General features: G+C 34.7%; 1 protein-coding gene across 1 annotated transcript; it reads left to right on the top strand.

Annotated features, from left to right (window-relative positions):
* The first annotated feature begins 12 nt into the window (after positions 1 to 12).
* On the top strand, positions 13 to 7,507 carry LOC110038533 (sister-chromatid cohesion protein 3-like). The gene is made up of 10 exons (XM_020743401.1): positions 13 to 463; positions 549 to 749; positions 819 to 956; positions 1,090 to 1,287; positions 1,393 to 1,537; positions 1,671 to 1,777; positions 2,686 to 2,823; positions 3,841 to 4,106; positions 4,193 to 4,317; positions 7,176 to 7,507. The coding sequence occupies exons 1-10, from the start codon at positions 275 to 277 to the stop codon at positions 7,505 to 7,507; spliced, it is 1,839 nt and encodes a 612-aa protein (XP_020599060.1). The 5' UTR covers positions 13 to 274.
* Positions 7,508 to 13,136: the final 5,629 nt, after the last annotated feature.

Genomic DNA, 13,136 nt, shown 5'->3' with positions numbered 1-13,136 from the left:
TTGGTCTTGCTTGTGGATATTTCTTTTGCTGTTGTATTGATACAAATTAACTTTCATTCTTCTCATATTATAAAAATTAACAATCAAGGTTATGCATATTTGTTTATCCTCGGTCTTGCATGCTCGGACTTGCGATTCTTCATTAAACATGATATGTTTTCAGCAAGTTACATTGGACTGCTTTCAGTTGTTCTTTAAGCTTGGCTTTTCTCAAATTCTTTTCTTGCACCAATTAAAGTTATTAATCGCATAGACTGCCATTGGACAATGCCTTATGTTTTTATGCTGCTTTGTTTCTCAGGAGGCCCTAGATAATAACAGGAGAGAAATAACAGCTGCCTTAATGAAGAGCTATCCACAGCTGCTGCAAAAATTTATTGCGGATAAAGCAAAGTTACCTGCATTAGTTGAAATTCTTTTGCTTTTGAACCTAGAGCTATACTCACTTAAAAGGCGGGAGCAGGTTTGTTGATTTGCATGCTCGATTTTGTCTTTCCTTACCTTTGTTATTTTACTAAATACGGTTGTTTCTTTACCTGTTTATTCAGAGTTTTAAGTCTATTTTGGATCTGATTGCCGAAGCATTCTTTAAACACGGTGAGGAGGATGCTTTGAAATCCTGTATAAAGGCTCTTATCTTTTGTTCCACCGAGAGTCAAGCGGACTTGCAAGATTATGCCAAGAATAAGCTAAAAGATCTCGAAAATGAGTTACTAGTTAAGCTGAAGGCTGCCATAAAAGCTGTAAAGGTGCGTGCATATATTTTTTTCTGTATTCCTTTCAATAACATTGAATGAACAGTGACTTTTACTTTGCAGGTTGGAGATGATGAGTATTCTCTTTTGGTTAATTTGAAACGGTTGTATGAGGTTCAGCTGAAGAAAAATGTTGCTAATGATGACTTATATGATGAATTGGCTAGCATTCTTAGAGATGTAAAAGGATTGGATGATGAGGCATGCTTTATATTTTGTTTTTTTTTTTAATGTAAAAGGATTGGATGATGAGGCATGCTTTATATATATATATATTTTTTTTTTTTTAAAGTTTTTCTTCTTGGGCATTATCTTATAGATTCTCTTTTTTCAGGTGCTTGGTTTTGTACTTCTCAATATGTATTTACAGGTAGCTTGGTCTTTGTATTCAATTGATGGTGAAAATCCCTCTGAGGTCTCTTTAACGGTGCTTTTGTCCAAGAGAACGAATCTCTTTGAGCAGCTAGAACACCTCATGGACTCCTTGGTCGTAGTCCATGAGGAAAGGCGTCGAACAGTTCTTCCATTCAGAGTAAGTTTTCATTTTGTTATTGCAAATTGAAACCAAAAACATTTTGGATTTCAACATTTATTGTGATCAGCTGATTCAGTAATTCTGTATTCAATACATTGATAGGTTTCCATCATACTAGCAGAAATGTGGAACTTGTTCAAGACGTCAAAATATGCATCCACAAAACTGGAGAGTCTAGGATATTGCCCGGATTTATCTACTGTTCAGAAGTTTTGGAAACTTTGTGAACAAATACTTAACATTTCAGGTTTTTTACAATCCTTGGCCATCATTAATAGGAGATTGATCTGTTTATTGTTTTACATTTTGGACAGGGGCTTCATATTTTCTGTATTATTTATTGAGGCAATAGACATTATATTGCTCATGTAAATTGACAGATGAGACTGAAGATGAATTTGCAAATGAAGAATATATTGAAGAAACCAACAAAGACGCGGTACTGCTTGCTGCTGCGAAGTTAGTGATCAACAATGCTGTTTCCAGGGTAACTTTCCTTAGCTTTGATTTGTTGGGGGCTTTTATCAACATTATATTTGGAATTTTGGATACCCGAGCACATTGGTATCTGTGCGAACGCTCTTTTCTGTATAACTGTGTACTCTTCTATACATGTGTGATATCTGTAGAAGTATGTTGACATATCTTTCTTATAAAGAGGTGCATTGTTCATACTAGCAATTAATGTGTTTACATTCCTATGCTTATGTTTTCATAATGTGATTTCACCCTTTTATATTCTGGAAAGGATCTTAGGTTTAGAAAAATCTTGACTGCAATTGCAATTTTATCAGTGACTATAAGTTAATAATAAAAAAAGATTCCTGAAACAGCCTTCGGCATGTAAACACTGGCCATTATTTGAACGTAATAAATATTCAGTCAAGAATTGATATCCTTTTCTTGCCATTTTATTTTGCTTCTTTTGTCTGCCTCACTATCTCATTAAAAGTTTCCATTATAGATTTTTGTGTTTTTTCCATGTGATTTTGTTTAGCTTGGTTACAATTTTCTCACATTTATATTTTGAAATGTTAGTTTTTTAGAGAAATATATCAATTAATTGTAGCTCATCAGATTCTTATGTGCTTAAGGGTATCTATTCAGCTAATCTTATCTTCTTTTTAAGTTATCCATCATGGAAAGTTCTGGTTTTATTTAGTTGTGTTTTGACGTAATACTAATTCTTATACCGCTCTCTTACATTGGCAGATGATGATTATTATAAATTCGCCATGTTCATCTTTTTTAGTTTCACTTTTACAGCTCATGTGCACCTTGTTATCTTATTTAGAATTATTATTCATCATTCTGGCATTTATTGCAAGTCTTTTATGAGCTCCCTTGCTGGTATGGTTTGCCAAAATGCTCAAAAGACGTTTTGAATAACTGTAGGAGTATCTTGGTTCAGAGATCATTTCGCATTTTGTGATGCATGGGACGAGCACTTCAGAAATCATCAAGCATCTGATTACAGTTCTAAAGAAAACTTCCAATGACATTCCTGAAATGTTTCTAGAGGCACTGAAAAGGGTAATTTTCTAAATTATGTCTCCTTTATTTATTTCATTGATAATTATGAAAGTTTTTCCATGGAGTAACTGGCGTGTATTGTGTTTAGTGAAATGCTTGATGCAAATTATTTAAACTAGACCTTTCTCTGACGTAGTCCCTATATCCAGTTGTTTGATGAAGACTTTATGCATTTAAAAATAGGATTATCTAGTAATTAGTTGTTTTTATTTGACATTTCTTATTTCCATAACTTTTTTTGTGAGAAGTCTTTAGAGGTAATTTGAACTAGCCATTTCATGAGATTGCAAATTAGATTTCTTTTCAAATTTCGGGGCTGATGCTACGGTTTTGTGGTAATTATGTTAATATTTAATTTTTGATTTGATTTTAATTTGAATAGATTAAAATGCCGCTACTTATGAATTTGTTAGGAGTTTCAATTTAAAGAAAATTTTATTGGGTGTTTAGGATTTTGAACTAATTTATTGTATTTATTGCGGGTGGTTTACTGTTTGAGATCCCAATTATATATATGAGTACTTGTGGCCCCTCCAATTTAATTTTAAGCCTTGGACAGGATGGAGTAGGTTCAAACAAGGCTGATGACAGTGCGGTTTATTGAGATTTATCATTTTTTACCACACATATAACAAAAGTTAAAAGCAATATTATGTACACGTGGTTAAACATTCAAGACAAGCTCTAAACTGGCTCAACCCAATATTCTTGTGAATGCTACGGAAATATGTTGGCTTCGATATTCCATGAAGACTTTCCTAATATGGGATTTTGCCATGTAAGGCCAATTGTGTAATGTTTAAAATTGCCATTCTTGGTCTAATTAGTATTCTTATTACAATAATGTAGACTACTTTTGCCAGATCACATATTAGCTTTTTCTTTTGTTTATTTCTATTTTTTCCAGACATGCCTCCTCTTAAAATGATTGCGATTTAAATTTATTTTAAACTCTAATGATATTATGTAAGTTCTCTCTTCATGTTGTCCATTTATGATTGATTATTCGTGAACTAGGCTTACCAGCGTCATACGGAGGAACAATTGAAGAGTAATTATGTAACCGTCACGGGAAAGTCTTTTACAGATTGTGTGGAACTGGCCAATAGGCTTTCAGCAACATTTTCGGGCGCTGCTCGTAACAAGTTTAGATTGGACATTTTAAAGATTGTTAAGGATGGTATTTCTTTTGCTTTTATTGATGCTCCGAAGCAGCTGTCTTTTTTGGAGGCAGCCGTTCTCTCATTCGTGCCTAAACTTGTACCGTCGGATATCCTTGAAATGTAAGTTGCTCTTGTGGGATTTGCTCGAATGACAACTGTATTTGCTATACTGTTAACCCCTTACTAATGCATTTTTTTTAATCTAGCTTGAGAGATGTGAAGAAAAGAGCAGAGAATGTGAACCCATACGAAAATCCTAGTGGTTGGCGTCCTTATCATGCATTTATTGAGCAATTGCATGAAAAATATGCCAAAAATGAGGTTATGCCAGGTATTTTTTTTTCTAAACTGAGCTTAATATTAACTTTACATGGTTGGATTTTGTGTATCTTTCAAGTATTTCTTTTATTTAACACGTATTATATTATTTTGGTTGTTTTTTACCTGAAAAAGTCATCATTTTTTCGCACAATATATGGATCGCTTGTAAAAGTTGATATGATATCTTATCTTGCTTGACAATTTGGGTTCTGTAATTCCCTTTGGAGTTGGTCATAATGCAATCTGTAAATCACTCAAAATTTGGCTACATATTTACGATTTAATTGTGTGCATCTTCGATGACAAATCCATATATGTAGCTTATTTATTAAATTTGGATTGAATTTTATTTATTTAGATACATGGGTGAATGAGCCAGTTAGATGTATTTTTCCAAAAAACACTATTTTTGGCCTCCATTGTTTTTCCTTGTAAAAGTTGAACTAGGTTAGCTGTTTTACAGACAACTTTATTTTGATGCAGGCAGTTGAAATCTGCTGAACTCAGTTTTTCTTTTGTTAAATATCGTGATCTTACTATCTATTTCTATTGTATGCTATACACCAACTTTGAATGCAAATGATCATATAGTAGTATAAGTTTATATAAACATAGGTTGCTTCTTACTAATTAAAAGCTTCTATTATATATATATATATATAATAGACTCCGACCATTCTTTAAAATAATAAAAAGAAAAAAAACATATATATATATATATATATCATGAACCATCGCGAACCATCGCAAAGGTGCCAACACAAAGGAGCTGCGACCCATCACAGTGGGATCATGGAAATCGTGAACCATCGCGAAGACGAATGAGACGAAGCGCAAAGCGGATGGCGGGTTCGCAAACTGTCACGATCCAGAATGGAGCATCACACGAGCTGCCACACCCATGCAGTATTTTTTGGATTCCTCTTGCCTTTCCACTCTCTTTCCTTTTGTGTAGATGGTTTTTTTGCTCAACAAGAGTTTATAAATTGTTGTTCTCTGTGTATGTAAGAGTCAGTTCTGGTTGTGCCTTCTGATTCTTGTACTTCTAACAGATGTTATATATATATATATAGATTTGAAATAGTAATAGTATTATACTATTCAATACATATTTTATATGCAGCTTTTGTAATCTTATACCATTATGCTTTCATCTGAAATGCTAGTAAATGAAATTCCTTAATATTGCTATAAATTTTTTAAAATATTTTAATCCATATTATCGATGCTGCTTAGAATCCTTGTTTCGTTTAAAGCCATTTAATTTGCATACAAAAGACTATCATAGACATTGTTTGAATGTCATTTGAAGTTCAAGTCTAATGAGATCAATTACTCTTTCATTCCTAGTACTAAAATATTCATCTGCTCTATGTAAGAAATTTGATATTTGATTGGCCATGTGCTCTCTTTATTTATCATTGGCATTGTGTCCGCTTCTCTTTAAACGATCTTATGCCTTACTTTCATTTTAATTAATAAAATATTTGGTATTTGTTTCTATTATATTCACATTATGTTTAGATATTTTTCAATATGTATGATTTTGTTTACTTTTGGTTAAATATAATGCAGTTTTATTTACATTCATCAATATATTACACCAATGCCTAGCGTAAGGACATTTTGTCTTTTGTGCACCTAAGGAGAATTTAGTTTTTGGTTATTTATTATTGTTTAGTATAAATAGGAATAATATGTTCAGAGTTAGAGTTATGTAGAAGATTGTGTCTCGAGTCTAAGGTTTAGGATTAGGAGAGACTTCCTACCTCTCGAATTGTAGGAATTGGGAGAGATCGAATACTTGTCGAATTGTAGGTTCAAATTATTGGTGTTTTTATTTATGTATTTTTGTTGTGTTGTTTGGTGTTTTTGAAATAAAGAAATTTTGTGACGCTGCGCTGAAAGCACACACGAAGCGGGAGCTCGAAACCTGCTGGGCTTGGCCCCCGCCAACCGTCTCGAAGGCGGGAGTCGCAAACCGAAGTGGAGGGAGTCGCGAACCATCGCGAAGGTGCCAACACGAAGGAGCTGCGACCCATCACAGTGGGATTGTGGAAATTGTGAACCATCGCGAAGACGAATGAGACGAAGCGCAAAGTAGGAGGCGGGTTCTCAAACTGTCGCGATCCAGAAGGGAGCATCACACGAGGTGCCACACCCATGCAGTATTTTTTGGATTCCTCTTGCCTTTCCATCCTTTTCTTTTGTGTAGATGTTTTGTTTACTCAACAGGAGTATAAATTGTTGTTCTATGTGTATGGAAGAGTCAGTTCTGGTTGTGTTGCCTTCAGATTCTTGTGTGGAGTTCTTTTTCCTTTTGTGAATTGTATCCGAGGAGGTGGTGGTGCTCTGACTATATCATCTCCGAGGGCGTGATTTTATCATTTTGTTTACCTTCCCCCAAAACCTTCTTTCATTTTCCAGCCACCGAACTCTCCCTCCGTCAACGTAACACCCCACTGACCACCTACAAGCTTACCTATTGCTGCCCCTATAGTTCTGCACCTCCCCCTCTCTGTCACCTGCATCCCGTGGCTACAATCATCCCTTCCAATCGTCCATATCCCTCTAGCATCATCCCTCCCAATCGTCCATATCCCTCTAGCCGACTTCCGCCACCCATTGGATACATTTAGAGTGTTTGCGTGTGTCGTGTATGTTGGTGTTGTTATTTTCCGTTTGTGTCAGGTTGTAACCATATTTTCTATTAATGATGGTTTTCTTTTGTATTTTCATTACTTTTCCTACTAGTTCCGGTATCATTTTGTGACCAGGTTTTTTTTGAAAAAACTACTTTGATTGTATCAACGTGATATCAGATCTCTCGATTCTTGAGAAATTAATGATTGTATAGCTGAATGTAAGGTTTCGTAGCCATCGACACCAAAGGTCACTATATAGTTGCTATTAGAGCTAACCGGGAAGCAACAATGAAATTGCAGCGTAACGAACCTCATGATACAAACACAATTAGAGCTAAATGGGAAGCAACAGTAGAATCACGTTTTATTGCCTTCGGTACCAAACCTTGCCATCCAGTCACGCATGGGAATCCACTGACAGATCGCAACATACGGTATCTGTGCGATACAGTTGCGATCCGACCAAGCTGGGACAACAATGATGGGATCGCGAATAATTGCGGGGAAGCCAACAATAGATGTGCGACCATTAGGGTCCAAAATAATAGCGATTAAGCGAGGAAACGGATGATGGGATCACTTGCATGATCAAAGTGCAATATAGACGCGATTCAACTAGATGGGAAGCCAACGAATGGGATCACGAAGTTGAACCTCGCGATATAGCCAACTATAGGATTGTGGCGTGCAAGATCAAGAAGTTTTTGGCTGTGTCACCGTTGTGCCTTAGTCTCAATACAAGTTTGATTTGAGACGGTTGGAAGCCAAATAATGGAATCACGGGATAAAGGAGTTTCAAAATTGTCCATAAGAGATTTCAACAGAAAAAGTTGATGCTTTGGAAGAGAGATTGAAAGGAGAGATATGACAACTTAAATTCAAGGTAGAAGAAAGATTTTTCTCCATTGACAATAGATTCTAGAACTTGGAGGAGATGAGAAGGAAACTTATTGAGATGTAGTTCAAGACCCTGCAAACTCAATTGACAAACCCTAAAAAGGGTTGAACGTAGTATCCATGGCCAAATCGAAAGGAAAAGAGATTGAACGTGAGAAATATAAAAAGGAAAACATCCACCATCAAGAACTCCCTCTAGGACATTGATGAGGGATGAATTAGAGTTTTTCGATGGAGGGAGTTGGGTATTTCAATCGAAGAGACGTGGGTGGATTGGAAATTCTTGACTATAGAGATTAGCGTGGCGTCGATGGAAGGAAGGTGGTGCTTCACAGTGACCCTAGCCTGTTCAAGATCTTGGTGTTAGCAGATCCATCGAAGGTGACAACTATATTGGAGGGACTGCTACCTAAAACCTGGATGGAGTTAAGAAAGCTGATGGGACTTATATGATACTATCAAAAGTTTGTGATGGGTTGTCATTTTATTGTGCGACCATAGAGGAAGAAATTGAAGAAGTATAACTTTTAGCGGGGGAATGTTGGTGTGTTAATTCGAGTCAGCGGGTCGGGTTCGGGCCCGGTTGGAAAATGATCCTACCCGAATAGGGTCAACTCAAACTCGATTCAAATAACAAACAGATCGAAAACTAAGCCCAAAACCCGAGTTTGACCTGCTAAACCAAACTCGACTCAAAGTTTCATGTTTATTCGGGTTATGTTTGGTTTTTGAGATTCAACCCAAACCCGATCCGAATAATAAATGGGTCGATTTTTCTAACCTGAACCCAGCTTGAAAAATATCCAGATCGACCCTAACTCAAATTTTTCGAGTCATGTTGGTGTGTCAGGTCAATTTTGACACCCGTAGGCCAAAGTGATGACTTAGATTTTTGAGAAGTTAAAGAAGGCTATAACAAGTTTAGTAGGGTTGACAGCGAGAACCAGACTTAAGCTAGTTTATGAGCGGGAGTCACACGACTTGATTTAGCAACAGTTTCTTTTTTTTCTCATCTCGAGGATAGGGTGTATTTTTGGAAGGGTGGTATTGTTATGTTGGTGCCTAGTTTAAGGACAATTTACCTTTGGTGAGCTTAAGGGCATTAGTGTTTTGTTATTTATTGTTTTTTAGTATAAATAGGGCTAATTTTTTGAGAGTTAGGGTTATTCAGAAGATTGTTTATTGAGTTTTAGTTTTAGGGTTTGGGAGAGATTTCTCACCTTTCGAATTGTAGTAATTGGGAGAAATCGTCTACCTCTCGAATCGTAGGTGCGTATCTTTATGTGTTTATATTTTGTTGTTTGGTATGTCTGCAATAAACATATTTTGTGCCCTAATTTCTGTGAAAACTTGACTTGAATCATATCACAATCACGAGATTAAAATACTTGATTTCAACCATTTTAATTCCTACCAGTACATCTATTTTTTTTTCTTTACAAATTTCAGGAAGCAACATGGTTTTTCGCTACAGTGATTGTTTAACTGATCTATCAATATAAAGTGCCAATCAGTAAGCTCCACTTAAACAACTTAATATAGAGTGAATCTTCTAGAAGATACAGAATAGGCAGATGTAAACGTGAACAAACACACTTTTGTTGTGTTTCAGTAAACTTCTATATAGATATAGAGGAAAAAAAATTTCGGGGCATTCACATACATACCACATAATTCCTATGTATCTAACACCTATTTTTTTGCATTTATAACACCTTGTAGCTTTTGGATGGGAAAAAATAATTATTCTTCTTCAATATTTATGAAATGATTACAAAATAAATAGAGGGGATGTCTCCCATATTAGGAACATCATAAATCAACCATAACTACTCATGATAAAAAAGGAAACAAAAATTATAACATGCCAATAATACAAAACTCTAATAACAAAAGATGCTAAAAATAAAATTTCATAATTAATTTCAACACCTCCTCAAGTTGGAGCATAGATATCTATCTATCATCAACTTGCTTATAAGGACCTCAAAGTTCGGCCTGAATTATTCTTTGGTGAAGGCATAAACTATTTATTGAGCAGTACTGACATGCAAATAGCTCGTTTCGGTTTGGGACGTACTATCTTCATATTATTCGGTTTGAAGAAAATCTTGAAACTCATAGACACATTTTTATTTTGTTCTTCTCATTGTCCACGATAATAAACATTTATTTAGAATTGGGATAAAAAAAATTAATACTCATTTTGGTTAGGAACCTGACCAACAAACACACATTTTTTAGCCTGATGTGTAAGTTTTTGTTGATTATGAATGTGAATGAAAATAATACACCCAAATATCTTTAGAAATGGAGAAGATGAGACCTAATTTTTTTTTATTTTTTTAAAAAAGCATCAAAAGGTGTTTTAAAATCTTATTAGTGTTCTGTTTATGAGAAATATTGCAGTGAGAACTGCTTTAGTTTAAAGATATTTATGCACCTAATTGGTAAATAGCAATGTCTGAGCTACTTCTAACAGATGTTTGTTTTTTCTTTCATCCAATTCATTTTGTTGAGTGTTAATACAAAGGCTTTGATGAATAATTCTTTTTTCAAGAAAGAATTGACCCAACGTGCTTTTGAAATATTCTTGGTTATTGTCACTCTGTAATATTTAAATAGTTGTTTGAAGTTTTATTTGTACCATAGTGTAAAATTTTTTTAGAGTTATTTCTACTTTAGTATTTTCTTTTATTAAATAAACACAATTTAATCTAGTATGATCAACAGTGAATGTCACAAACTATTTTTCCCCGAATGTCTTAGGGTATCAAAGTAAATGGTGTAATTGGATTGTATATTTGTGGAGAAAATGATACGAGATGATGCTTAGTAAACTGACGCTTCACATTGAAACAACAAGATTTTTTTATTCTGAAATAATTTGAGGAACAAATATTTTAGATAAAGAAATTTGGGATGAACTAACCTATAAAACCATAACATAATTTCATTGTCCTTAGAAAACTAAAATAAAATTTAAAACAATACTTTGACATTGTTATTCGTGTCAAGTTCATTATCAAAATAGTAGAGTCCGCCCTTTTCCTTAGCACAACCAATAATCCTCCCATTGGTTAATTTCTGAAACTCACAACAAAAAGAATAAAAGCTAGTTTGACATTGATGAGCAATATTAATTTTAGTGATGGATAATACTTTCCATGATAGATTAAGAACACGAAGAATATCACAAAGAGTTAACGAGAAGAGTTTTATAGATCATATCTCAACAATTACTGAGAGGGAACCATCAATAATTTTTATTTTTATTTTGCCTGCATAAGGTCTATACGAAGAAAATAATTTAGAACCAGTCATGTGATTGATTGCACCAGAATCAATTATCGACGAATGAGAAAAATTAGGAATACCACTTAACAAAGCAGTGACTAAGGTGGGGAAAATTTTGGAGTTCGAAATGATTTGTTGAAGTGCTCTAATTGCTTTTGGTGAAAGAAATTGTGTTCGAGTTACCAGGCAACTCATGAGTTTCTAGAGCAATGACTTGATAAGCTCGATCTTCATGCTTGGATTTTGATTTTCAATTTGCAGGTTTACCATGAAGCCTCTAACATGCCTCTTTCGTGTGCCGTGATTTTTTTGCAATGCTCGCACGATGGTTTTTTTTTTGTCTTCTTTGTAGTGTCAACCCCTTTTGGCACAAGAGTTGATTTCTTCTATTCATTATTAATAGACGATATGATTCGGTGTTTCACAACACAATTCTTCTTCTTGGCTCTTCATGTCTAAGTACCAAAAGAGCTTCAATTGATGATAGAGGTTTCCTACCGAGGATGCGACCTCGGACTTCGTTTAAACTTCGACTAAGACCGGTCAAGCACATGTAGACCCGATCATTTTTCTCTTTTTTCTTGTGGTGGCAAAAATAATCATTTGAATCTTTTTCAGATGTCATCATAGCATTGATCAAGCTCATGCCATCATTGTCGTAACATCACAATCATTTTATTTAGATTTTCAAAGTCGAGTTTTTAACAAAATTTTGGGACGATGTTTCCAAATTTGAATAGAGATCTTGAACAACCTCTCAAATAACTCGAGCATTGATCAAATTCTGGGGATAATACTCAGTTGATATATGGGTAGGGTGAGGTGATGTAGTTTTGAAATTACTGGAACTAGTCGATGTGGTAGAATTTCTTCGAACTCCCGCCGTCATTGTAGATTGGTACGACATCCTTAGAATCTGACACCCCGATCTCGATTGCGCGAGCGCAGCAGAACTCTGTGATCCCGATCGTTTTTTTTAAATTAAGAACAGCGTAGAACTATTGTATGCTGCAATACATTCACTTTCCTGCTCGAGCAGTGTGGAATTCCTTTATGTCGCGATCCCAATCTTTGTTCGATCAATAACGGTGCCTAACTCATGTATGCCGGTCAAATGAGAGAAGGGGATGATGAAAACGCATGCGCAATCGTCGACCTAGATCCCTCGGCAGCTATGAACGTTGCAGCCTCCTTGTTTTGTTGATACGCACAAGCAATCGTTGATCTAGAACGTTTGACAACTACGGACATCATGATCCCAATCTTTTAGAACTTTCATATAGCTAGTAAAAGTAACAACAATCGCCTAAGGTTATGCGTCAATATAACTCTACTCAATGCATTCATTTATGATAAAATATCACTCAACAGAAATGACAGAATGTATAAAAGAAGAAAAAAAGAAAAAAGTAAAATAACTTATTTTAATTCGATGCCTTGAAAATAGCATGAACCGTTTTAATCATATAATTGCAATCACTAAAGATTATTGCTTACTCTTTTTAGCTTTTCTGTGTATAAACTTATTCATTCATGTTCTTGCATTTTCTTTTTGCAACTTATTATCCACTTTCCAAGCCGTCTCTGTGGATTCTTCTTTTAAATTTTAGGAAGATTTACATATCTAACACCTACACTTCAATTTTAACATATAGAGGTTTATTTCACATTTGAAAAGTTAAAATGGTGGTATTTTTGATGTGATATGACAGATATTAGTGGTATAAATGTAAAAAAGCAAAGTTTAGTTGTTAGATATATAAATAGGAAGGAATTGGGTGGTATGCATGCAAATGCAGGAAATATTTACTAAGCCAAGAGAAATGTTTTCTGCATGAAAATTGGTTGTGATGTTATCCTCTTTATATTTTTTTGTTGTAAAATCTCAGACAGAAATGACAGAATGTATAAAAGAAGAAAAAAAGTAACATAACTTATTTTAATTCGATGCCTTCAAAATAGCATGAACCGTTTTAATCATATAATTGCA

This window comes from Phalaenopsis equestris, unplaced genomic scaffold, assembly GCF_001263595.1.
Source record: "Phalaenopsis equestris unplaced genomic scaffold, ASM126359v1 Scaffold233036, whole genome shotgun sequence".
Lineage (NCBI taxonomy): Eukaryota > Viridiplantae > Streptophyta > Magnoliopsida > Asparagales > Orchidaceae > Phalaenopsis > Phalaenopsis equestris.
This window is presented reverse-complemented; position numbering and strand designations above follow the sequence as displayed.

Coding starts and splice junctions, on each gene's coding strand:
- LOC110038533 (XM_020743401.1), top strand. CDS start 275: ATGTTTTTATGCTGCTTTGTTTCTCAGGAGGCCCTAGATAATAACAGG. Junction 1,288..1,392: donor GAACAGTTCTTCCATTCAGA/GTAAGTTTTCAT, acceptor ATACATTGATAG/GTTTCCATCATACTAGCAGA. Junction 4,318..7,175: donor CAAAAATGAGGTTATGCCAG/GTATTTTTTTTT, acceptor GCTGAATGTAAG/GTTTCGTAGCCATCGACACC.